Source organism: Haemorhous mexicanus, chromosome 6 (assembly GCF_027477595.1).
Source record: "Haemorhous mexicanus isolate bHaeMex1 chromosome 6, bHaeMex1.pri, whole genome shotgun sequence".
In the NCBI taxonomy this organism is placed as follows: Eukaryota; Metazoa; Chordata; class Aves; order Passeriformes; family Fringillidae; genus Haemorhous; species Haemorhous mexicanus.
The window spans coordinates 17119400-17142310 of NC_082346.1; the positions used below are offsets into that span (position 1 = coordinate 17119400).

At 40.8% G+C, this 22911-nt stretch overlaps 1 protein-coding gene across 2 annotated transcripts in view; it reads right to left on the reverse strand.

Moving 5' to 3' along the window:
• The window catches only part of PTPN5 (protein tyrosine phosphatase non-receptor type 5), a 76782-nt gene that overhangs the window by 20944 nt on the left and 32927 nt on the right, over positions 1-22911 (reverse strand). For both annotated transcript variants that reach the window (XM_059849005.1, XM_059849006.1), the window contains exons 3-7: positions 12076-12257; positions 11043-11162; positions 9166-9249; positions 5334-5572; positions 2503-2692 (exon numbers count right to left, since the gene is read on the reverse strand). In XM_059849005.1, the coding sequence (XP_059704988.1) occupies positions 2503-2692; positions 5334-5572; positions 9166-9249; positions 11043-11162; positions 12076-12257 (815 nt within the window). The remainder of the gene's footprint in view (positions 1-2502; positions 2693-5333; positions 5573-9165; positions 9250-11042; positions 11163-12075; positions 12258-22911) is intronic.

The following is a 22911-nucleotide window of genomic DNA, read 5'->3' on the forward strand; positions in this document are numbered from 1 at the left end:
TTGCAAGTGTAGGCACAGAGCGAGGCAAGAGGTGGAACGCAAGACACTGCACCAAGAGGATGGACCATCCTTTCTGACTCACATCTCTTCCTCTCTGAGGGTGGAAGTTAATAATTTGCTGGGGACTTGCACCAGCAACAAAGTATGACACACATGATGACAGGCTAGTGTGCTGACCTGACTCCATGGAGCTGCGGGAACGTCACTGCTTTGCTCATCAAGCTGCCAAGCTCCATGAAAAAAGACAGCAAAGGGGTATCCGGGGATTGCCTGTACTCTCTATCCCTGATGCAAAGAACACACAAAGATGGAGGGGCTTCCTACTCCCCACTGCTCATCCCCTTCAATAAGGGGCTAATGCCAGGTGGGAACAAAGAGGAACCTTCCAGCAGCTGGAGCAGGGAGGCAGGTGAAGACAAGGGATGTGTTAACCAGCCTCAGCAGAGATATGGCTCACAGGAACTGGGAGGCAGAGCTGGTCATCCCAGCTGCTGCACACTGGATTTGAGAGACTGCTACAGGACAGACTGGGAACAGGAATCAGGGTTGAGTAAGGCAAGTAAGGGAAAAATTTAAGATGAGCAGAGCAATGAACTACAGAAACATAGAATTATTAAGGCTGAATCATTGAGTCCAGCGTTTCACCTAGCACCTCCATGTTTACTGCTAAGCCATGTCCTTAAGTACAACATCCAAATGTTTACAAACACTTTCATGGATGGTGATTCTACCACTTCCTCAGGCAGCCTGTTTCAGTGCTTCATCCTTTCAGTGAATAACTTTTATCTAATATCCAATCTAAACCTGCCCTGGAACAACTTGAGGTCAGTTCTGGAACCTTAGAAGACTATCTGCACTCCATCTCTTACAAAGCACTGAGCACACTGTTGGCTTTAACCAGAGGCAAATAAGGACAAAAATGTTTTGTTGAAGTAATTTCCCATCAACTGCATAGGAACAAAATCTTCATATTTTTCTCAATTGTTCCTTGGTATTTAGTCAACCCAAACTCTTCCTGAGCCAAGCTCCATGGGCTGTTTTTGGGTCTTAAATCATTCACTGCACGAGCCAATTCTTGTTGAAATCAATAGCTGTCTGAGTAAAAACTCTAAATCATGTATGAATGTCAAGATTTAGCCCTGTTAACGTCCTCCCTGACTTTTCTTGCAAAATGAAACAACTACTTGCTTCATCTGGGATCTGGACTTTGAAAACCAAGTAGGTTAGACACAGTGAAAACACACAATGAAGAGCTAGCTGGTAGTAACTGTTTCACAAAAAAAGAACTGGTTTACAATTTTTAACTACAGAAATGACATTTTGATTGCACAGCATTTTGTGCTCTTTCAGTTTTCATTAAAGAATGAAAATAGCCTGGGATGGTTTGGCTGCTGGATGATTCTATGAACACCAGGAAACCTAATTCAAAATCTCTCAGACAAATGAAGTGTATTTTTCCTACATGTAACATTATTTTCTTTGCTTGAATGCTACAGAGTAGCTAAAAAACTGGTGAAACTGTATGTGGACTAGTCCAGCAGACAGTTCAGACACCAAATGAACATTCCTTCCCTAAAGGAGTAATAGATACTTTACTTTAAAAGAATCAGGGCTTTGCCTACACAAAGGCTGCTTTCCTTCAACTTAAACAACATTAAATGAATTAAGGACTACAGATACCTTGTGTTCTACTCTAAAATAGAAGCCCAGAGTATCCCCCTGTTCTCATACAGGGAAAAAAGGTCCCTGAAACCGCACAAGGAGGGAGGACAGCAAGTGATAATCAGAGTGGTCTTTCCCTTTCAGACACTTAGAGGTCATGAAGAGGACAGGCTGAAGGGGCTGTAATGTTGCAAAACAATCTTCCTCTGCTCTGCTGAGATTTCATGCTTAAGAGAATATTTGACACGGCAGTATTAACTTCAGTAGTTTACAACTAGTGAATTATTTTTGTGCAGAGAAAAACCCCAGTAATACATAATTTCTATAGCTCCTGCTGAATGACAGAACCACACTGTGTTTCAGGTAACCAGAGAACATTTAGATTTGGAAAGTAGCTCCACATTAAGTATTCAACAGGAAAGAGGGTGGATTAAGACTAATTTCATCCCTAGGGCAACTCCAGACACCTTTCAAAAAGTTATGCTTATAGGAAATGTGGCTTTTCTTCTGAACTCTAGTGATTTTTTTTTTGGTTGCTGCTGTTAAAAAGAAAATATACATCAGAAAAAAAAATCAAAATCTTATGAAACAAAGACTTGTTGTTGTTGGCTTTGCCAGAATCAATTCTCTAGTTTTTAAGTGACAACACTACTGAAAGCTTTCAGACATTGTAATTTAAATGAATGACAAATTTGGGAATTGCATGAAATGCTTCACTGACAGAAGCAGAGTTTGCATGTACTACTATTAGACTGGCAGAAAATAATACCAAGGTCTTCTGTGGAGAGACAACATCCCATTTTTATTGATGCTCCTACAAGAGACAGGTCAGACACTCACAAAGAACTCTGCCTGGAGTATGAAAGGATCCAGTGCTTTCTTGTGCAGCTCCTCTTCAGTCAGGATGTTCGAGGCGTTCTGGAGGTATTCCCGGGCTGACTGCTCCCGTGGGGACATGACATAGCCAAAGCCTTGCTCAGAGCAGCCTGGGGTGCACATATCCAGCGTGAGTGAAACATTTGAACCTCTCCTGCAAAACAGAACAGTCCAAGTTTGCTTACAACAGACCCACTGCTGCCAGCAATGACAGAGGAACAACTTTAGGAAATCACCCAGCTGGTTCTGATGGGGACATTTTGGTCACTACCTGTAAGAAAATGGGTGATGCTTCTTGTGTGGACAAGACCAGAAGATGATTTTGTATACTGAAACATCACTGGGGTAAGATCTTTGGATAAACTGCCAGTTCAACTTTAATAGAGACACAAAAAAGCCAACCAACTGCAGTGAATAATTTTTCTATCTGTAAAATATTCTTTCCACAACTGTACATCATAAGAAAGGTAAAATAAAGGTCCCAACACTTTAACAGTCACATTATAAACAGATACTCTTAAGTGTAAAATTTTTTGTGTTAGCCACACAAACCAAAGAAGTCAAAATGCCCACCATGAATAGTGTTAAAGCACTTCTGAGCTTCTGTTAGTTTCACATAGGATAGACAAAAGTAAGATTCAAAAGCTGTCAGTGAATCTATATTTAAATATCTTTAACATAATAATAAAGCCACACAATATGATGATTACTAGGTAAAGGTTTTATGCATTTACAGAGTAAACCTATTTTTGATGAACCTTGACTGAAAAAATTTAGTTAGAGGGTGTGTGCAGGAGTGTGCAGGAACTATTAAAAACCATGTAGGCACACAGGCATCACCAACTCCCAGAGAGGACAGAAGTCATCACTTGGATCACAGCCCTTTCCTGGACTCAGGATTTTGTCCAAAAGAATTTGCAGCCAGCCTCCTGCTATGATTCACAGCCATGGGGAAATGCCACCAGTGTCAGACACAGAATCTTTAGTGACACCTTTCAAAGGATTTCACCTCACCCTTCTGTGTGCTACTAAACAGCTACCACATTTCTCCCCCAAAACAGATGCATTTGACAAGGATTGCTTTTGGTTCTTTCAAGGTAGAAGAGGCTACCTACATTAATAGTTCTTCAGCATGAGGAAATGAGATTATTTCTTCTTCAGCAGCACTCAGTGATGTTTGAATTTAGCTGCTGACCACCCTTTTAATTGCAAAGGTGGCTAAAGAATGAGAGGGAAGTAAGAGAAAAGCAGAACGGATGCCAAAGAGGCACAGGTAGGTAACACAACCCCAAACAAAAGAAAAGTGACCAATGTGTAATGTAAATGAAGTTTGTTGGAGCACAGCTCAAACCTGAAAAGATGTCTGTCTTCTCAAGGACATGTATGTTGAAAACAAGTTTACATCTTGAGTGTTCGCACTGTACCTGGTTTCAGAACGTCAAGCAATAGTTTTCATTGTCCCACTTCTAGTTATTTGACAGGTTTTTCATTGTAACTCATTATTTTAACCAATTGATTATTCCCCAAGCAATACTTTCCAATTCTCTTGATACAGCAAGTGTCTTTCATGTAGCCATCTGAGGAGAAATGTCACATCTTTAAAGTGACAGAAATGGAATGAAATCAGGGATAGTGAAGAACAAGTGACTCACGTATTTCAAGCCCAATCTTGCCTATAATGAAAAACCAACAAAGCAGCAGCTTCAGGGACAAGCCCCAGAGGTTACTGTGATCTCATATAAAGGTAGACTAAAACAATAAAAGGTATAAAATTTTAGGACAATGTTATAACAAACCATAAAGCGACAAAAAAACATTCTAAACCTACAAGAGTACAAATTGAAAGTGTCTTCTGTAACACTCCTTTTTACTGCATCCTGAGGAGCTTCAGAAAATCAGCACTGTATTCTTAAAATCTATGTTCTGTCCTTTGTTTTAAGCTTTAGAGATGAGAATTAACTATGGTTAGCACTCCAATTAAGCTTGAAAACTGAGAAATAAAGAATGGTGATACTTTGCTATGCTGGGCCTCTCAGTAACTTCATTTTTATTCATAACGTCCTCACTTTTGCACAATTTCTTGGCAGGAATTCTATCATCAAGACCTTTATTCTATTTTACTAAGACAACTGAAAGAACAAAACAGAAAAATTTTCATTTAATCTTGAAACTGCCCTTTCCCAGTTTCTCTCTGAGAAGCTCCTGACGTGCCTGAGAAACTCCTTTTTTCAAGCTGCCCTTATGGTTCAATCAGTGGACATCAACTCACCCCAAAGTTTCACCACTGGGTTTATTTGAATAATTCATTTACTTCTGGATTAACTCATTTATATGATAAATACTAAAGACTATCACTTTTTCTGTGGTTTGCTTTTGGAGAAAAGATTAGTCCTTCAGTACGAGTGACAGGGAAAAAAAAAATATATCCATGAGACCCACCTCTTTCAAAGGTAAAAGCTTTTACTGCTCTATAGGGGGTTTCATGCAATGCAGTTGCTGTCTTGATGAATGGTGAGATCACCATGATCAAACACAAATAGAAGTATTCAATGGAAAGAAATGATGCTTTAGAACAGCCCTTGTTGACAGCTGTCCAGAAACTGTGCTGTTTAACTAACATGCTTGTATTTATGACTGGACTGAAAACAGGGCAGGAAATAAAGCAGGTGCTTGACTTGACAACCACGTTTGAAAGTGACATTCACAAAGGCAATAAAGTTTCCTGCTAGGCACAGAACTCCTGAACCCACAAAATCTGGGAGCAGGCTTTTCCCTATTAGTCACATCTACCCTACCTTTCTTGCAAGCCCACGGATTTAACCGTCAGAGTAGCTGGGTCTGTCTCCGCTTTAATGTCCATGACGCAGTCAAAGACTGGAGTCTCTGGTACGGGGTCCAGATCTAGGAAGTCATCTTCGTTTTTATCCTCTGTCCACTCTGAGTACGTGAAGGAGGGCTGCCGGCTCACAGACTGCCGCCTGTCCTCTTGCAGCGGAAAGGGGGGGTCTGGTGGGGCTCTGAGGAGGTGCCAAAACTGGAGGAAACAAACATTTTAAAAAGTTGCTGCTTGTAGCCAGCCCTTTCATATAGCCTAGGGCATGGGTCTTTGGGGCAGCATTCCAGCTGTCTGTATTAGAATTGGAGAGTACTGAAGAGAACAGGAATGTTCCACGAAGGAGTGGCTATGTGGTGCGTGTTGCAAGGATTCACATCTACCATTCACATCTACCCATTCAAACCTGCTTTCAGCCACAGAGGTTTCCACAGAGCTAGCCAGGCTTAACTCAGGGATACAGTGGAAGTGGAATGTGCTTGTGACCATCATATGCAAGCCAACGTGATACCACTGTCCTTTTGTTCAGTTTGTTACCCTTCCCGGGCTTGTTTACGAAACAAAAATCCACTATAGTATTCTACAAATCATACCTCTCCCAATTTAATGGCTTTCAATCTGAAATTTACACATAGCTGTCTTAAGTTAATATAATTGAGCTGAACATCTTTAATAACCAGGCACTGTACCCCAAATTATGCATAAACCCATCATTTTTTAAAGAGGCCTCAATTTTGATGTACCTGATCCTGGGCCTCAAAATGCCTATATCAGTTTTTGGCCAGGGGCACAGACTGTGTTATAATTTAATTATCTAATTTGAATATGGTATGAACATAAAAAATGAAACCTGTGAAGTTTTAAGACACAGCTGCAATATGAAAGTTTATATTACAAATTAAAAAAAGGTTTGAAATTGCATGAAACTAAAAAATTTCCTCATCATATCAGTTTGCACAAATGCTGTGACGAGACTAGATGATTTGGAAATCACAGCAGTAGACTTCAAATTCTCCACACAGATTTCAGTAAAAATTTCAAGCCCACCTCTGAATTCCAGGATCTGGAACCTTAGGCCATCTTCATCCATCTAGCATACAACTAGGAGTAGTATCACTCAGGCTAATGCCCTAATGCTATACAAACTATACTGAATTGTCAGGCATCCTTTTGAGACTAAGAAGAGGTCTTACTTTCCACAGTAAAAGCCTCTTCTGTCCTTTTCTTACATGACCAGTTCAATTTTAAGAAGTGCCACTAAAAAGATCAGATTTCTCGTCCTAGGCTACTAAAGCACATTAGGATGTCATGCAGGACAGTGTCAATTTTAACATTGGGAAAGAAGGGCTTGGTCATAAAGGCACTCTCAAAGGAAGATTCCTTCAAGGTCTCTTCTAGGCAGTACATGGCTTAAAATCAATTTTAAGTAGAGAGGGAGAGACAGATCACTCAGCTGAGACAAAGGGGAAAATAAAGAAAGCTGTCATTGTGCAACAATCTGTTGTCCACCAGGCTGCAATTGTAGAAACCCTGCCTGGTTCAAGCACCATTTTCAAAGTTCTGCCAATGACTATGTTATTCCTTATTCTGCAAATACTGATAAAAGCATATTTTTTGAAATTTGCAAATTGCAATGCAGCATGACCTCAGACATCTGAGAGAAAGGTGACAGGTAGGCAGGAAGGGACAAGGCTCATGTACTCTCTCTAAACAGTCTCTCCTTCCTAGTGTCCATGTTAGAGAGAACATGCTGGGCATGATGGACCATAGATCAGAACTCACAGGTCACTTCTTATACTCTGTGGCCCAGCAATTTATCCAGAGGGCAGGGTGACACAGAGTGACATTTGTGTCTCTACTCTAGCTAGGAAAGTCTTAGCACAGACCACAGGAAAACGAACCAGCACAAACTCACCAAAATGCAAACTGTTAAAAAATGTTTTCTGTACAAATTTTAACCAACACAAAAATGGGCCAAGTCTACTTTATTCTATAGTGGTATTCATGTTCACTTACAAGGAGTTCACATGCAAAACTGTCCAAAGAGAGACCAGAATTTTTGGCCATGGAGAGCTTTCACTTAACTTTATCTTCTATGCTAAGGATGGGTCAGCAATAAATGTTTTCATCCACCAAGAAATAGCTGAATATGCAAAAAATCACACCTCTGCTATTCAGAATTTCAGCCCAGAATGTTTTGCTGCAAATTTATCTGGAGCTCCTACAGTTCTTGACAATTCTTAATTGTCTTTTTTTTTTTAAATTTGCAATTACAGGATTACCAAAAGTTTATTTTTGAGAACAAAATTAATCTGGATAAAGTACAGCAGCATCAAAAACCCAGAAAACTGCATAAACCTGACTAAGTTCCTTGCCTACATCAATGATCCCAATAATGGAGGCATTAACTATAATTACTTTGCCTTGTGAATGGTTTTTAGAAATTCCATTTTCCTGACACATTAAACAGAAGATTCACTCTCCTGCCTCTGAGTGAACTTAACCATGGCATACAATGTGACATTACTTCCTGGCAGGGAGTGTGGTCAGCAAATCAAAGGAGGTATTACCCTCTCCTTGGCACTGAGGGAGCTGCACCTTGAATACTGTCTACAAATTTAGTTCCCCCAGTTTAAGACAGATGTGGAAAAATTGGAATGGTACCAGTAGATGGTTTCAAAGGAGGTCAAGGGTCTAGAGTGCAGGAAAAAGGTGAACTAACAGTGACCTGCAACTACTTGAAGGGCAGCTCCAGAGATGCAGCCAGACATTTCTCAGTAGTATCAGCTGATACCACAAGGAACAAAGGCCACAAACCTGCAGGAATTCAGCCCAGACATTTACGTTTGTGAAACTCAGATGAGACATGAGGAAACATCTCTTCCCCAAAAGTGCCACATGGTTGTGGCACAGGCACACAGGGAGATGACAAACCTTCCTTCCCTGAAGGTTTTCACAACCTGAGAGAAAAATTTCATGGCTGACTTTACCAAGTGTTGGCAACAGCCCTGCTCCAAGCAGGATGTTAGACTAGCAATCTCTGCCCACCTACAGTCCCATGATTCTGGGATGTATTTTATTATGCTGTTCATCACTCCAACAGCATGTTCACACCACAGCTTGAACTTCCTGAGCTACCTGGGGTGCACCTCTGGAAGGACAAGAGGTGATGCTCTGCCTGCATGTTCAGTAGCTGCATTCCCACTCTACAAGAACAGCATAGAGGAGTTTGAAAAGCCACATTCAATTAGAGCTCCCTGACAAAACAGATCTCCATAGCTCTCCCATCTAGCACACAACTTTGTGCCAGTTACACAATCCATGGAGAAACACAACACACTGCTGCTCCCCAACAGCTGACAGCTAACTAGATTAATTGTAGTTGTGCCACTTAAGCTTGTTCTGCAGCTGGGGCCTTGGCCTACATCTAACAGGATTTCAGAAGAACAGTGGCACTCTGGAACAGCTCCTTCTGCCATTGAAATCAATGGATGATGGTCCTGTTAATAGACACATCCTTTCTACTTCAGTGGAAATAGTTTGCCCATCTGTGGATGGAAAAAATAAAAACTATTTTTTATATATCATTCTACTTCAATCTACTGCAATCCCCAATTCATCAAGAAATTGAGTAAGGCTAATTCCTCTACGTAAAACAAGCAGATAATTATGCAGAAACAGCCCCAAAAATGATGCTTTACAATGAACTTGGGCATAACACCAACAAATAAGATATTTTATAAAAACTCCCTGAAAAAGGGCCTGAATATGGTTTGTGCTGTATCATAACTTACCAGAGATCCTAGAAATAGCAGTCCTAGAGAAGCCAAAGACAGCAGGATGTATGATACCACAACACTCCCAACTGTAGTCAGGCTCTGTGGAACAACAGAATAGACAGTGATTCCTGAAGTATTTAGGGGCACAGTACAGTGTCTGCATGCATGTTCTTGGCCAAGTGCATAATTTTTCCCATGAAGATTTACTGATATCCTACTCACCTGTGGAGAAGCTGCCATCAGCACCAAAAAAAGAAAAAGCCAGGCTTTAGAGATGACTGAAATTGAAACCATCTCTAAGCCACAGCATCTCAGAAGGTCTAAACCCCAGATTTCACTGTGACTGCAAACAGGAGCTCTACTTCCTCTCACACTTTGCCAAAGTGGAGATCTGAATCCACAATTCAGCTTTGCAGACTGGACCAACACTTCATTGGTACAGTCAGTGTGATTTTTAAACTGTGGTAAAGGGCTTTAAACAAAGTTTAGTACTGTTCCTGGGTCTGGGAATCATTAAATAGAATCCAGCCACAGTGTGCTTTCTAGACATTCAGTGAAACACCATCAGGTTAATTCACACCACTGGCAGTGGAACTAATTCTGATGTCTTAGTCATTTTAGAGTAGTCTGTAGTTCAGCCTGTTCTCTGTAGTAGGTGCAAAATCCAGTTCTAATGGCTTCAGTGAGCAAGGAATTTCACTCTGTTTTTCTCCTGCTAGTTCAGCTAATGAGAAATTTGGAGTTAAGAGCTTCCATTTGCTTATTTTAACATCAGAAGATTTCTTTGCCTATACTGTTTTCAAGTGTAAATCTGCACAATAAATAGTGCTATAATAAACAGTCCTCAAACATATGCATGAACATCTGCACAGAGTCATACTTGGGGTGTTCTTGTGGTGCATTCTAAGAATCACTTTCCTCTGTGAAGGACAATTATTTCAAGTCAAAATTATACAAATCAGTGTTGTTCTGTAAGGAACAACGATTTGTTAATGACTGAGCCACTGCAAATAAGACACAGGCAACAGTTTGAGAAGAGCTCTGTGCGTAATAAAGCCAACTGAAAAAGTGCTTCTTTCAAAATACCCCAGAAGAGAAGGTGACATGCAGCTCATAAACATTGAGAAAACAGTCTCCACTGTACTTCAGTCACAAGAAGCACAGAATCAGATTTTCTATTAGCACTGCAAAGCCTCTGCTTCAAAGATTATGTACAATGGATCTAAACATTCTGATAGCAAATATATTTCATCAGATTTTTCAAAGTAGCTGTTCACCGCTTAATTAAGGTTCTGTCCACACTAGAAAAATCTGCACTGGGTATAATTACCAGTAATTTATCAGATGAATCATTCTGGTATACATGTTGTCATGTCATGGTGAGAAGCTAGGCAATTTTACTGGGGTAGCTCTGTAGGTATAATTGAATCTGTGCACCTAGTACCCTTGAAATACATTTCCTGCACACAGATATGTTCTAAACACTCAACAAAAAATATTTCTGAGATTATGGTGTGATTTGCACCTTTTATATGGGTTGATCCATTCTTCTGGAATTTAAGCTTCTATTCATCCTAAGAAATTAAGTTCCAGCTCTCCCTTTACTGTGGGCTAAACCTTAATGAGATAACTTCTTATTGCTTTGTTTCATTTGCAGTAATTTGCACATAATGAAAAATCTGCTGCGCTGATCTAACGTCATAGTGAAAAATTCAGCCCAACATCTCAAAAATAAAATATTCATCTGCTTTCAGAAAACTCTTCTATCATTTAAGGACATACACATGAAAGTCACATATATTATACTTATCAGAAGAGATATTAGATGATATTAGGACGACTCAAGGCTACTGACATCAACTATATAACCAGAGAGGAGCACAGGGACTTACCTCCCCTTGATCTGAAAAAGCCTGTTTAAATGGGGTAAGCAAGTAAGAGAGCAGGTCGAAGGCATTCTGAGCTGCTGGGATGGTCCCGTAAGTGCTGTACCACAGCATCATGCCGAGAAGCTGTGCAATCAGTCAGAAAAGACGTAATTAGCATCTCTCATTATGCACACATTCATTTTCATTTCAAGACTGCATAATTAACTAATTTAGTTCGCATTGATTTAATGTTGATTATCACTTTTGCTTTAAGAAGTCAGGTACTTTCTAGGCTGTAGCTTAACAGGAATAAAAAGACTGAAGGCTCCAAGCTCAGCCACTATTAACCAGATGTGCAGCCTGAGTTACACAGGCTCCCTCCAACCCTCACTAGCAAAAGGGCTGCCCAGAATCAGCAAGTGGAGCAACACTGAAAGAGCAACAGGTTCCTCTGGCTTCTGAACTTTCAGGATTACTACTTTTAGATCAAAACTAGTAATTCCACGAATTTAGGATGCTATTGAAAGGCTCTTAAGGCCTCTCTCAAAGCTCTCACAAACAGCCACGTTTCACATATGTATCACTATAAATACACACACACAAACATACACACGGAGAAACTTTTCATTTAAGCCACTCAAGTGTGCTGCACATGCCACAGCTAACATAAACTACAAAAGCAATGACTTTATATTTAATACACTCACAGAGAGGTATAAGCTCATCCCCAACTGTGAAGGGCACACCACATCTTTAAAGAGCACACCTCCCGCTCGACTTGTAACCAACATGGGTCTTTACTCCCATATGTAACAGCTATGGAAAATGGATTTGGTGGGATATTGGTCATTCGGCAAAGGAGGCATTTGCAGGGTGGCAGGAAATGGGATGGGAGTGTGGGACATCAAAAGGCAGGGGCTGCTCTCAAGGCAAAGCTGCAGAAATGAGGACTACACCCATTCCCACTGCTACATCTACAGTGAGTGAGGAAACCTCCCAAGCCAGCACAGCCTAAAAGAAGGGTCCCAGCATTCCAAAGCTATGCAAGCTGCCTTACCAGTATCTGTGAGAGGACAAACAGATACATGTTGTCTCCAGGTATTAATCCATTCCACGGGGGAGGCCAACCGAGCGCTGCTGTTTTCTGGGAGGCTTTCAGGGACTGCTCCTTCCTGCTCCGCTCTCCTTGCTGTCCTTCAGTTTCATCCACTGACTCCATACCAGCTGGACGGGAACAACCTTCACGTGAAAACGACATGTGCAGGGGATGAATGGGATGTGACCCTGCAGGCACGGCGGGGGCTGCAAGGGTATTGTTTTCCTGGAGACGATGGTTACCTTTCAGTTCCGCCTCAGCAAGCGCAGCTCAGGATTGTGAGCGTCACACTCTATTAGTGCAGATTTATTCACCTGCCTTCATCAGAAAAAAGTGAGTGTGGGTGGATAAATTATTTTCCCTTTCTTTCCGGAGGTGCGGATTCTGGGCTTTGTTGTTAACAAATTCTCATTTACATTGCTGCACTTTTTCATTTTTACTTTTTAAAAAAAGCTACCTGTGCTATTGCCTAGCTACACACTTCCCAGCTACATGATGGCAGAGAACCCATTTTGCCCCTTCCTGTCTCAATTTCTCTACTTCTTTTATTTGTCTGCTTTGTCTAATCCGATTATAGATTTCTGAGGTAGAGACTGTTTCATCTTATGTGTCTGAACAGTGCTCGGGGACTCTGGGTTTTGGCTGAGTGTCCTAAGGCACTAATAAAATAGACTTTATTCCAATAACCTACTTCTTGGATGAATTCATACTCAAAAGCTATTTAATAATGTTGCAGTGCTGTTCCGTTCAGTGGAAATAAGCACTGGTGTGGCTATTCCCTCAGAAACAGTATTTTGAATAGAGTCTGTGTAGATACAAATTCATTTACAAGTGAGGAGTGAAAGATCAGAATCACTGGGTGTAAGTCTTACTGACTTACATCTTTGGACATGAGGAATGTCCCAAGGCTGCCCTGTGTACAACTCTCTAGACTTAAGCCTAAACCAGCCTCCTGTGTCCCAAGGAAAGGCCCCACCATTGGCCCTCACCTGGTTTGTTGAGGTCAGGTTCCTCTCAAAACCTTCCTCTCAGCAACCATTTCTCTAAATGTCTCACACTTGTAACTCTAAGTCAGATAAGCACTCATTAACTAGCCACAGCTCTAATTATAAACTGAAATATATCATTGTATCAGCTGAGGGTCTGTCCAGAGTAAGAATTCATCTTTTAATGCCGGTTTGTCTTTTTTTTGGTACTAGACATCACAGGAAGGCTACCTCTCAGTCCTTAAAGCTGAAAAGCTCAGAGCTTCTAAACTGCTTCATGTCTCAATAGATTTGAACAAGAATAGAGAGGAAAATACTTGTTAACGATTGCCAATTTTTCCTGCTATTTTTGTGGGATGTTTATGTTCTGTGTTTTGGAACCAGAATTTGAAATTTAGCAGGGACAGAATCTTTGTGTCAGAAACTATTTTTATTACCTTTGCAGAGAGACATGCACCTGTGGCTGAGATAGAAAGCTTCAAAAATATCTACTTTCTTATAGTTTATTATTGTTTGCTCCTGAAGTCTCTAACCTTCCATTTTCACTAAACATAGTTTAAGTTCTGCTTTTCCTTTATCTACATTAAATAATGCATCTCTGTTCCTAAGAATGGTTAATGAACATATTTACTGTTTTTCAGGTTCTGATGATTTCCTGGCCTACTCCTCCCCAAATCTCAAGATAAAATATACACACTGCAAAACTAAAACAGCATTGGGAAGACAACCAGACCAAGAAATGCAAGGAGCCAAGGAATGCAGATTTCATGCTCAGCTTTCATCTGGTTCTTCTAAGTCATAACACTTCATATTACAGAACATTTTTTTTAAACTGACTAAAGGTGCTGCCTTAAGTAGCACATAAACAGCATTTCTTTGTTTCATGTTTGTAACAGCCTGAGATTTTACAAGGTCATTTCTGGTTGGAAACAAACCCTTGACTATAATACAACGACATGAAGGCCACTTAACTGCATCTTTTACAACAAAGATGTCAAAGTTAGGGCACTCTGTAACCATGGGGATCTGTGCCTCTCCACAGCCTAGAAGTCCAACTCCTGGAATTCCAGGGTTGTCTAGTAACACCCATACAACTGTGGGGGTCACATTCTCCTTCTTACAACTGCCCTTTATGAAGGACAATAGACCACTCTTACTTTCAATTATTTTCACTGCATAAGGTAGAGAGAGAGACCTGGCCTGTGGACCTGGCAACAGGACTCCAGCTCTGCAGAACTGACACTTTTATCAAGAGGTATTTTCACTAGCACAACAGAAGGCAAAAGGCGTAAGAACTAAAATAATGGAGAACTGGTTGAATCCATCCATACAATAAAGATATACATGCCTTGGATATACAATGAGAAGGTCTAGTATTAACTTAAGTCCATTCAAAAATTTTCTCCTATAAATCCCAAAAGATTAGATTCTAACAAAAATAATGATGCCCACCTCAGGTTCCGTATTGATTTAACTATGCCAGCTTTAAACAATCCTTCAATTAGCACTCACACATCATCTTGCAGCCCTATACTCCTGTATGGTTTGCCCTAATGGGACCAGGATTCTTTCAGTTGCAGATGAGGTAATGAGTGAAACACCAGGGAAGCTTTCTTGTTCAAGGTGAGTGTGAAGGTCTTGAGAGAGCTGGCAGGGATCACTGCCTGCAGGAACGAACAGAGCCTCTCCCCTGCTCGTGATTTGACTGACAGTGAAATGTAGCATCCATGTGATAGCTTCCTCATTTCCTGCATCACAGAGATGGGGATTCAAGTTCCATGAGTACTTCTGCTTTGGCACAAGACTACACTTGCTAGGGGGAAAAAAAAAAAAGCCTTTGGCAGAAGCATTAAAAGGTCTCTGACATCTGTAGCAGCCATATGGCTTGTGAAAACAAGTTGAAATTTCAAAACAGCACCATAAACTTAAACTCATCCTTGCTGTTCAGGGAAAAGCACTTTCTGGATCATGCCAGGGATCCATTCATCCTGCATTCTTTCCTTAAACAGTGCCACCAAAACAAGCTGCCAAAAATACAAGGCACACCACTACATATTATCATAATATGGAATAATTTATATAGGGAAACTTCTTCTTTCACTCATGAGGTAAAAGCTGGCTTCTGTAACTCTGGCAATGCCCACTTTAACCCCCCTGTATCTCTCTTTTTTTCTGACTTCATATGTGGGTACATAACAGGCAGAAGAATGAAAAACACCTATATAACTCTCAGAAAAACAAGTGCTTAGAGTACTAGTCTTAGCTGAAATACTAAAAGGCACTGTAGCAATAACAAGCAAGTCAACAAAGCCTTACAGTAACAAACATGCCATGATCCCATCAAATCCTGCTGTGGGTGAAGCATTAGCAGCTCTGTAACTCGACTGAATCATACTTAAAGCCTTCAGAGAAAAACAAAACAGAAAACAACCCCTCAGAACCTCACATCCTGGCTGCATTTCCTAATGAAGTTAACATTTTAAAAGGAACTTGTACACGGGTGCTAATGCTCAAGGAATTGGCACCGCTCCATTGGCAGACTTAATTTAACAACGTATTTTTGAGAGAAAGACTTGTTCCTCAGCAAAACTGTTTTTGTAACAGAAAGCAAACACCCCAACAATGAAAAGACAGTACTCATACAGTTATTAGACATTTATGTACATCCATCACACTGTCCCTGGGGGAAGGATGCTTCTGCATCAGATAGTATTGCCTCTTTACTGGGAAATACAAATTATGTTAATGGTGGGTTGTGGGTTTTACATTCCAAGACACACAAGACGGGAGGGCAAAAGGGGCCTCATCTGTTCTGCCAAGTCTCCAGCTGCAGCAGCCAACACACCACAGCAGCTGGGCTGCATTGCCCCTAACTCTTTTAGGTGTATTGAGGTACATTTCACTCTGAACCTGTCCACATCTTCACGAGGGCCACATCTGGTGAGAATTTGTAGGAGGGGACCACAGAGTGGAAGCACAACACACTATGAGGTATACCAGCAATACCTCACATCCATCAGGATTACCAGCATTTCAGACCAGAGTCATAGGCCTATTTATGGCTTCTGCATCTTCAGATGTCCAAATGCAACTGTCTACTGAAATCTCTGCCTCTAATTTCCATCTAAACTGCTAGGGAGAACTGCTATTGATGAAACAACAGTAGGTGAAAGTACACTATTGAGATGGGTCTCAGTCCACTGCTGAAAAGAATTTTAACATGCACCCCAACTGCACACACAGGACACAGCCCTTGGCATCATAGTTCACAGATCTGGTCAAGACCTTGTTAAATACACACATCATAAGGCATCCTGATTGCAGGCAAGTCCAGGTGCTGGAAAGACACATCAAACCTTAATGAGCTACCTCAGAGGGCACATGAACAAGAAGCAGCTTGTGCTGGAGGGTAAAAAGCCTATCTATCCAAAGAACAGAGCTTTAGGAGAAGGGTATTGGCTAAGAAAATCTCGTTTTGGTTGCCACTGCAGCATGATAAAGGTGGAAACTGAATAATGAGCTTTCTTTTGCACTGTGGTGGTATGGGAAGAAGTGGGTAAGAGGAAGGGGACCTCTCATACTTGCATGGCAAACACAACTTGTGTACTTACATTCTTCACTCTGCACGAATCCAACCAATGGGTCACTATTTTTTAACTCTGAAATTTCTATTAAACTTCTTTATGAACAGCAACCTAATTTATTAAGCACTAAACATGACATCATTAGTTTACAGACAGATAAAAATCACCAAAGAAAGTCTGTTTCTTCTTGATTCTGTCTGCATTCCTGAGTCATCTGATAAGTTATGCTGAAAATTTTAAGATATAATAATCTGTGTTGAAAACTGGGGATGCTAGCTCCCACATTATTATTATTTTTTTTAACCTTTCTGATCATGACAACTGCTACTCTGCTTGATTCCTGATCTGCTTTGTTTACGAGAGTTCAATACATCTAAGATTTCCAAATGGCCGAGTAAAATGCTGCTCAGGAGGAGAACATCTAGACCCCAAAAGTATTCAGATTAAAAACTGCAAAGAAAAACCTCCTCAGATGCACCCCACAGCTACCTACTACTGACTGACTGGAGATAGAGGGGATTTACAACAATGCCATCTCCTCAGTACCTCCAATTCCATTTGGATAAAGTCCAACTTTTAGCTGCCAAGAGCTTGTGGTTGGTAGATCTTGCATTTGTAATGCAAAACTATATTGAGAGCTATTTCAGAAAGTATAAGACATTTTAATTCAAACACAAGGAACAAGCCAGGCAGACCCATGGATCCTAGTACCTTTACCACTAAATAATGCAAGGCACCAAAGCAACCCTGAAATCCCTTTGGTATCTAACTGGAAACCAGTTAGGTCCATCCCGTGGTCCTTTGTAGGACTGCAAGCTTCAAACTCTCCTCTGCAACAGAGCTCATGAAGAAATAAGTCTGACATACCAAGTTAAGTAAGAGGTCCAAGAAACTGGAACTATTCTCTCTGACACATTACAGAGGATTGGAAGACTCTTCACCAAGACTGAGCCTACACAGCAGCAACACAGGTGCGTTACTGAATCTGAGATGAATTCCAGCTTACAATTTCTAATGCTTTTAGTTTGCAGTAAGTATATCTGGACTGTAAGAACAAGCTGAGCCAGGCCGCAGGTATTCATAGCTGTGTGGGGAACAACTGAAATTTCTAACATTCAAGGACTCTATTTCAGAAAGCTGAGTATTGTTGCTAAAAAGATCACACTGAAAATATTTGTATTTCATTCACGCCGACACATGGGTTGACATGCCCATCAAGGGAACTCAGCTGCTCAACAGCTCTCCAGTGACACTGTTTCAGGCTCTCTGAAGATCCAAGAGAACACCACCCCACAGCTTGCTTTTTCTGTGAGTGTGGTTAGGGAAATTCAGTGACAATGATGCACACCACAGCTTTAAAACTGAGCTTTTAGTAAGTACAATCACTGATATAAAATATCTACCTGTTTTTTCTGTATAGACTAAGCAACATCTACTTCAGTCCTCCGTTCTGAAAGACAAACACAGAATTGGTAATAAAATACCACAACTTTTTCATCATTACCAAACTGCTTAGATAGCACTGCAATGGCCCCTCCCTAACAGTGAGAGGGTTAATTTATCCTTGTGTGACAGAGGATAACACACAATTATCAACTTTCCTTTGGGCTTATTTGTCCATGGGAGGCAGGTAGCATGGGGAAAGCCAGAAGCCTCCTTCTGAGGAAGGCAAGTTCTTTGTGGAGTTCTTTGACAGTGCAGAGGAAAAGGGGTATCACCTACTTGTCAGGAAAAGTACTGTACACTTGCACTTTCCAAGCTCAGCTGGTGGAGTCTGGCTGCTGCTTATGCCAAACTCCAATTACCAAGAGGGAAAGACACATCAAGAGAGAAAGAAAGGAACAGGGAAAGTCATGCAGAAAATCTGTGAGCAAACCGAGCAGATAACCGAGGTGTCTATGCACTTCCAGCCTGATCCTTCTCCTCTCTCACTGGCAACATTTCTAACAAACTTGAAGAAGAAACTTTCCTCTCTACTTGAAATAAGTTCTGCTAAAAAGAATACACAGATACTTTGCCATGCTGGTGGGGGGGAACTACACATCTCCATCCATAAAGAGCCTCTTCTCATCTCTGAGGGAACAGCAACCTGATGCCAGAGTGTGCAAGGAGAATAGCTGCCTTTCCTCTCAGCAGCTCCCTGCTGAACTGCTGAGTCACACGTTTTCTCTGCACTGAGTTCACACTGCTCCCACTCAGTCCACCTGCCACTTCATCTGGGATGGGTGGGAGGATAGAAAGAGAGGTGAAGGCAGAAAAAATGTTCATGTTCACCCAGGACCATTATTATGGTACTGCGGGGTCACGTATAAAAGCAAGCCTGCAAGCTGCTGGAGAGGGATGGAGAAGAGAAATATCAGACTGCAAGAAAAACTGCCTTCCCCCTCTTCTTCAACAGGAGGAGACTGGCCATCAAACAAGCTGCAAACCTCATTTGGTTCCCAATCAGTCACCATGTTATGTGCTTGCTGATATGTTCTGTGAATTTCAGGGTACAGACAAGGCTCTTTGCTGTGATTTAGAAGAGCTTTCAAGTTGCAGTGATTTTTTCAACAGTCCAACATCTACTGTGTCATAATTGTCTGGCTGCCACAGGGAAGTGCCACAATGATAAGTGAAGATATCATCTGGATAGATTCCAGTTCCTAAGGGCATCTTCAGCTGAGTTGCTGCAGTGGAAATGTCCACCAGCTCCAACTTTTATCACAAAATAAGATGAAGAGAAAATCCTAGGCATTTTATTGCAGGTTCCATAAAACTCAAGCCTAACAAGAGCCAGCATCTACTACCTGTTAAATTCTTGTGCAGAAAAGGGCTTCTACTAGCAATGGTGGGAAACATGTTTATCATGATTACAGAGGGTCCAGATTACCCTTAGGTTGAGTTGTACATATGGAAATAAACAATTAAATTACCAAGGTAGTATTTTTCCTGTGATTAGAATTCTGGACAGTACATTTTAAGTCATGAAAAAAGAAATGCCCAGACGTTTCCCGATTTGTTAAACCCATTTCTTAAAAAACACTTCTGAAACTAACTTTCAGATTACAAGGACAACTGTGACTAATTTTCAGACTAATGTTTAAGCCACTGTTATTGTTAGCAGAGAAACCGAGGGCTTGTTAGGAGCTAAATAAAGATTTTGTTTTATTAAACAGAATTGATGATTCTGAATAAAGTAAGTAAGCCTGTTTTTCCCTGTGAGAAAGAATCTGTTCTTAGTTAATGTTCAGTCTTATTTTTTAGTAACTGTAGTGCAAATCTCTGCAAATGTGCATGTGCTCTACAGACCTGAAATACAAAGACAAAATCCATTCTCAGAGGGTGACATGTAATAGCATTAAAATGTCTTTCAATATCAACTTCCACTGCCCACCTCACAGAGTAGCTCACTGTAGTGTTGCTCAAGAAATAGTTCATGAAAAAATGATAAGTGCAGAGGAAAAGAAATATAAGAAAGAGAAATGTAAAACTCACAATCTTCTCGAAGTCCACTGCTTCCATACAGTCATTTTTGTTCCAAACAATCAAAAGAATTTGCAAAACAATTTTAAAAAGCAGGATGCTGGCCTATGAAGTAATCCCTGGAGGGGGAAGGATGCAGCCTGACATCAGAGATTTTGCTCTACTGAAGGGTGAGTCTGGGGGATTTCAGTTGATCTGTCACCAAACCCTTCCATTCTAGAAGAAACCAGATGTTCAAGACAGCACTCCTCTTATACCTGGGGTCCTACACACTGGTACTGGCTGCTTTGTAATATACCTAACCCTCCTGCTAAGAGAGAAGGTCATTTACCTGATCCTCTCAGCAAGTCTCTAGTCCCTAACAGCTCATATGAAACAGAGATCCTAGGAAAAGGCAGCTCAGAATACCTCAGTTGACACCACTCTGAATCAGGTGTGAACCTCACTTAGACGGGAGCAAGAAGAAAAAAAATTCCTTGGGTTCTCTGCTCTGCAAAGACAGCAAAGAGGAATTGCTAGGAGCCATAAGAAGCAGTAAGGGACTGTCAGATAAAGCAGCCAGATGGGAAGTATATGGGAGCTACTGTACCATCTGTAGGGTCTGACTGCCAGGGCCCTACACTCATTACAAACTGCTATGTGTCTACTAATAATGGGGAAGTTGTTCTTAATTCCCACTACAAGACTAGTTATGACCCTGTCCACATCTAAATCATACTCCCACTACTAAGTCAAATACACAATGGCTCTCCTAATGCTCACAGGTCTTAACCACAAGATGTGTTGTTAGGCAGTGTCCTTTTCCCTTTTGTACTGTGAAACATCAAGTTAAAGGATATGCCATTTCTCAAGGCAGCCAGGGCCCTTAGAGCAGTGTTTGCTTCAAAACAAAATATTAAACATGGTGTGAAATTACAGCTCTTGAGTGAATGCAGACCCTCAGAGGGCAGAGACACTGAATATTAACTTGTAATTCACCCACACATAATTAGCAATTGCCATCTTTCAATCAGGGCTCAATTCAAAGCTTCTTTTGTTTGATTTTGTCTTTTCTCTTTCCTCTTATCCCATACAGAAGGTCCATCTGATTAGCACTGAATATTGGATACAATTTTTTTTTAAATAAAGAATAGATTTCTTTCTTATGCTGTTTTCTTCACTGAACATTTTCAAGTGCCTGGTGATAATTTTGTGGCTGCCTTGAGCCTTTGTAAACAGACTACAAGTTGACTTTCAGTGGAGTTAGTTGTCCCAAATTAATCCCAGGCTGCAAGCTCCCTTAAACACTGAAAGTGTTAAAAAGTGTACAAAGCAGCTCTGTAATTCCATAGTTAAAGAGATAAAGGCTTAGACTGCTCATGAATCAGCCTTGCACAGGCAGCACAGGTAGGGAGAACTGTCAGTGGTGCAGCAATGCAGAGCGAAATGTACAGGCTTGAACTCTCTGAAACAGGATAACCAACTGTCCCCTTCCAAACCCTAACTATAATTTTTGTGCCTTTACACTTTAACTACAGGATATACTTAAATGTGCCTGAATGCATAATCAAAGAATAGCATTCAAGAGAACCAGACAAACAAACATTCTCTTCAATAAAAGAGTGACTCTGACAATGAAAACAAACAAGCATATTCTGCTATCACACACTTTTGAAAGTACTTGCTATTCATACCACAATAATCTGAATTGGTGTTGCCACACTGCTATTGTTGAAAAAAAAAAAAAAAGGATATTTCTTTTCTTAAATTAATAAATTCTAGAGTACTTCTACATTCATTATGCTAATACCACTGTGTGTTTCTAATGCCTCCTCAGTGACTGGCCTGGTTTTCTGTAGGTATTAGATCTGCTTTCTGCTCTGGTGAATGAGAAGGTTTGTACCTTGAAGCAGAGGGGTGATTTGCTGGCTTCCTGCCAGGCTCAAATGGGACTGTTTTGATGTCATTCATTTGGGGATAGCCTGCTTTACTAAGTGACTCAAATCTTATGCCCTGGAGCCACCACAAAAAATCGTTTAGGAAAACCACTATCACATTCATTTCAAACACATTCTCTTTCCTGAGCAAAGTAAATTATATCAAGACCAGTCTCAACAATCATCTTCAGCCACAAACCTGATACATACCCCAAGGGTATTATGCCAAGCATAAGCATTTTGCTTTCTTTCATGCATTTAAAAAGGCTATGCTTTTTTGCAGCACTGCTTGGCTGCGTCAGAAAGCAACAGTATCACTCAGACCTTCTAATTAATCCGTGAAAATAAATACTTGTAGAGATAAGGGTGTGGACATCCACAAACAGGACCAATTTTGTCTCTGTATTAGAGCCCTATTTCAACTCAGGTCTACACCGTTATTGGGCTTAATGGAAACCCAGCACAATTCAATATCATTGTTTCCAGTTGAGTAGTCTGCTACCTCTGTAACTGCAGTCCCTTCATGTTACAGGCACACTTAGATTACTAAAATGTCACAAGACTAACATTTTCAAGCTCACCTTCTCCCTAGCTATCACACAGGAGCACAAAAAGTGAACAATTCAAGTAGAAAGTGGAAATAGTCCTGGGTCTAGTCTATCTGGGTTCCTATACTGTGCTCATCAACATGGATACACAGCCTTAAATAGAAAACTAAAAAGATGCAACAGCTTGCCTTCTCATCCTCTTCCCAGGGAGGAAACATGCACTGAGCAATGTTTTGTCTATATAGATAAGCAGACATGCACAAGTTGTTACGGCTCTCTGTTGGAGAAGGTGACACAA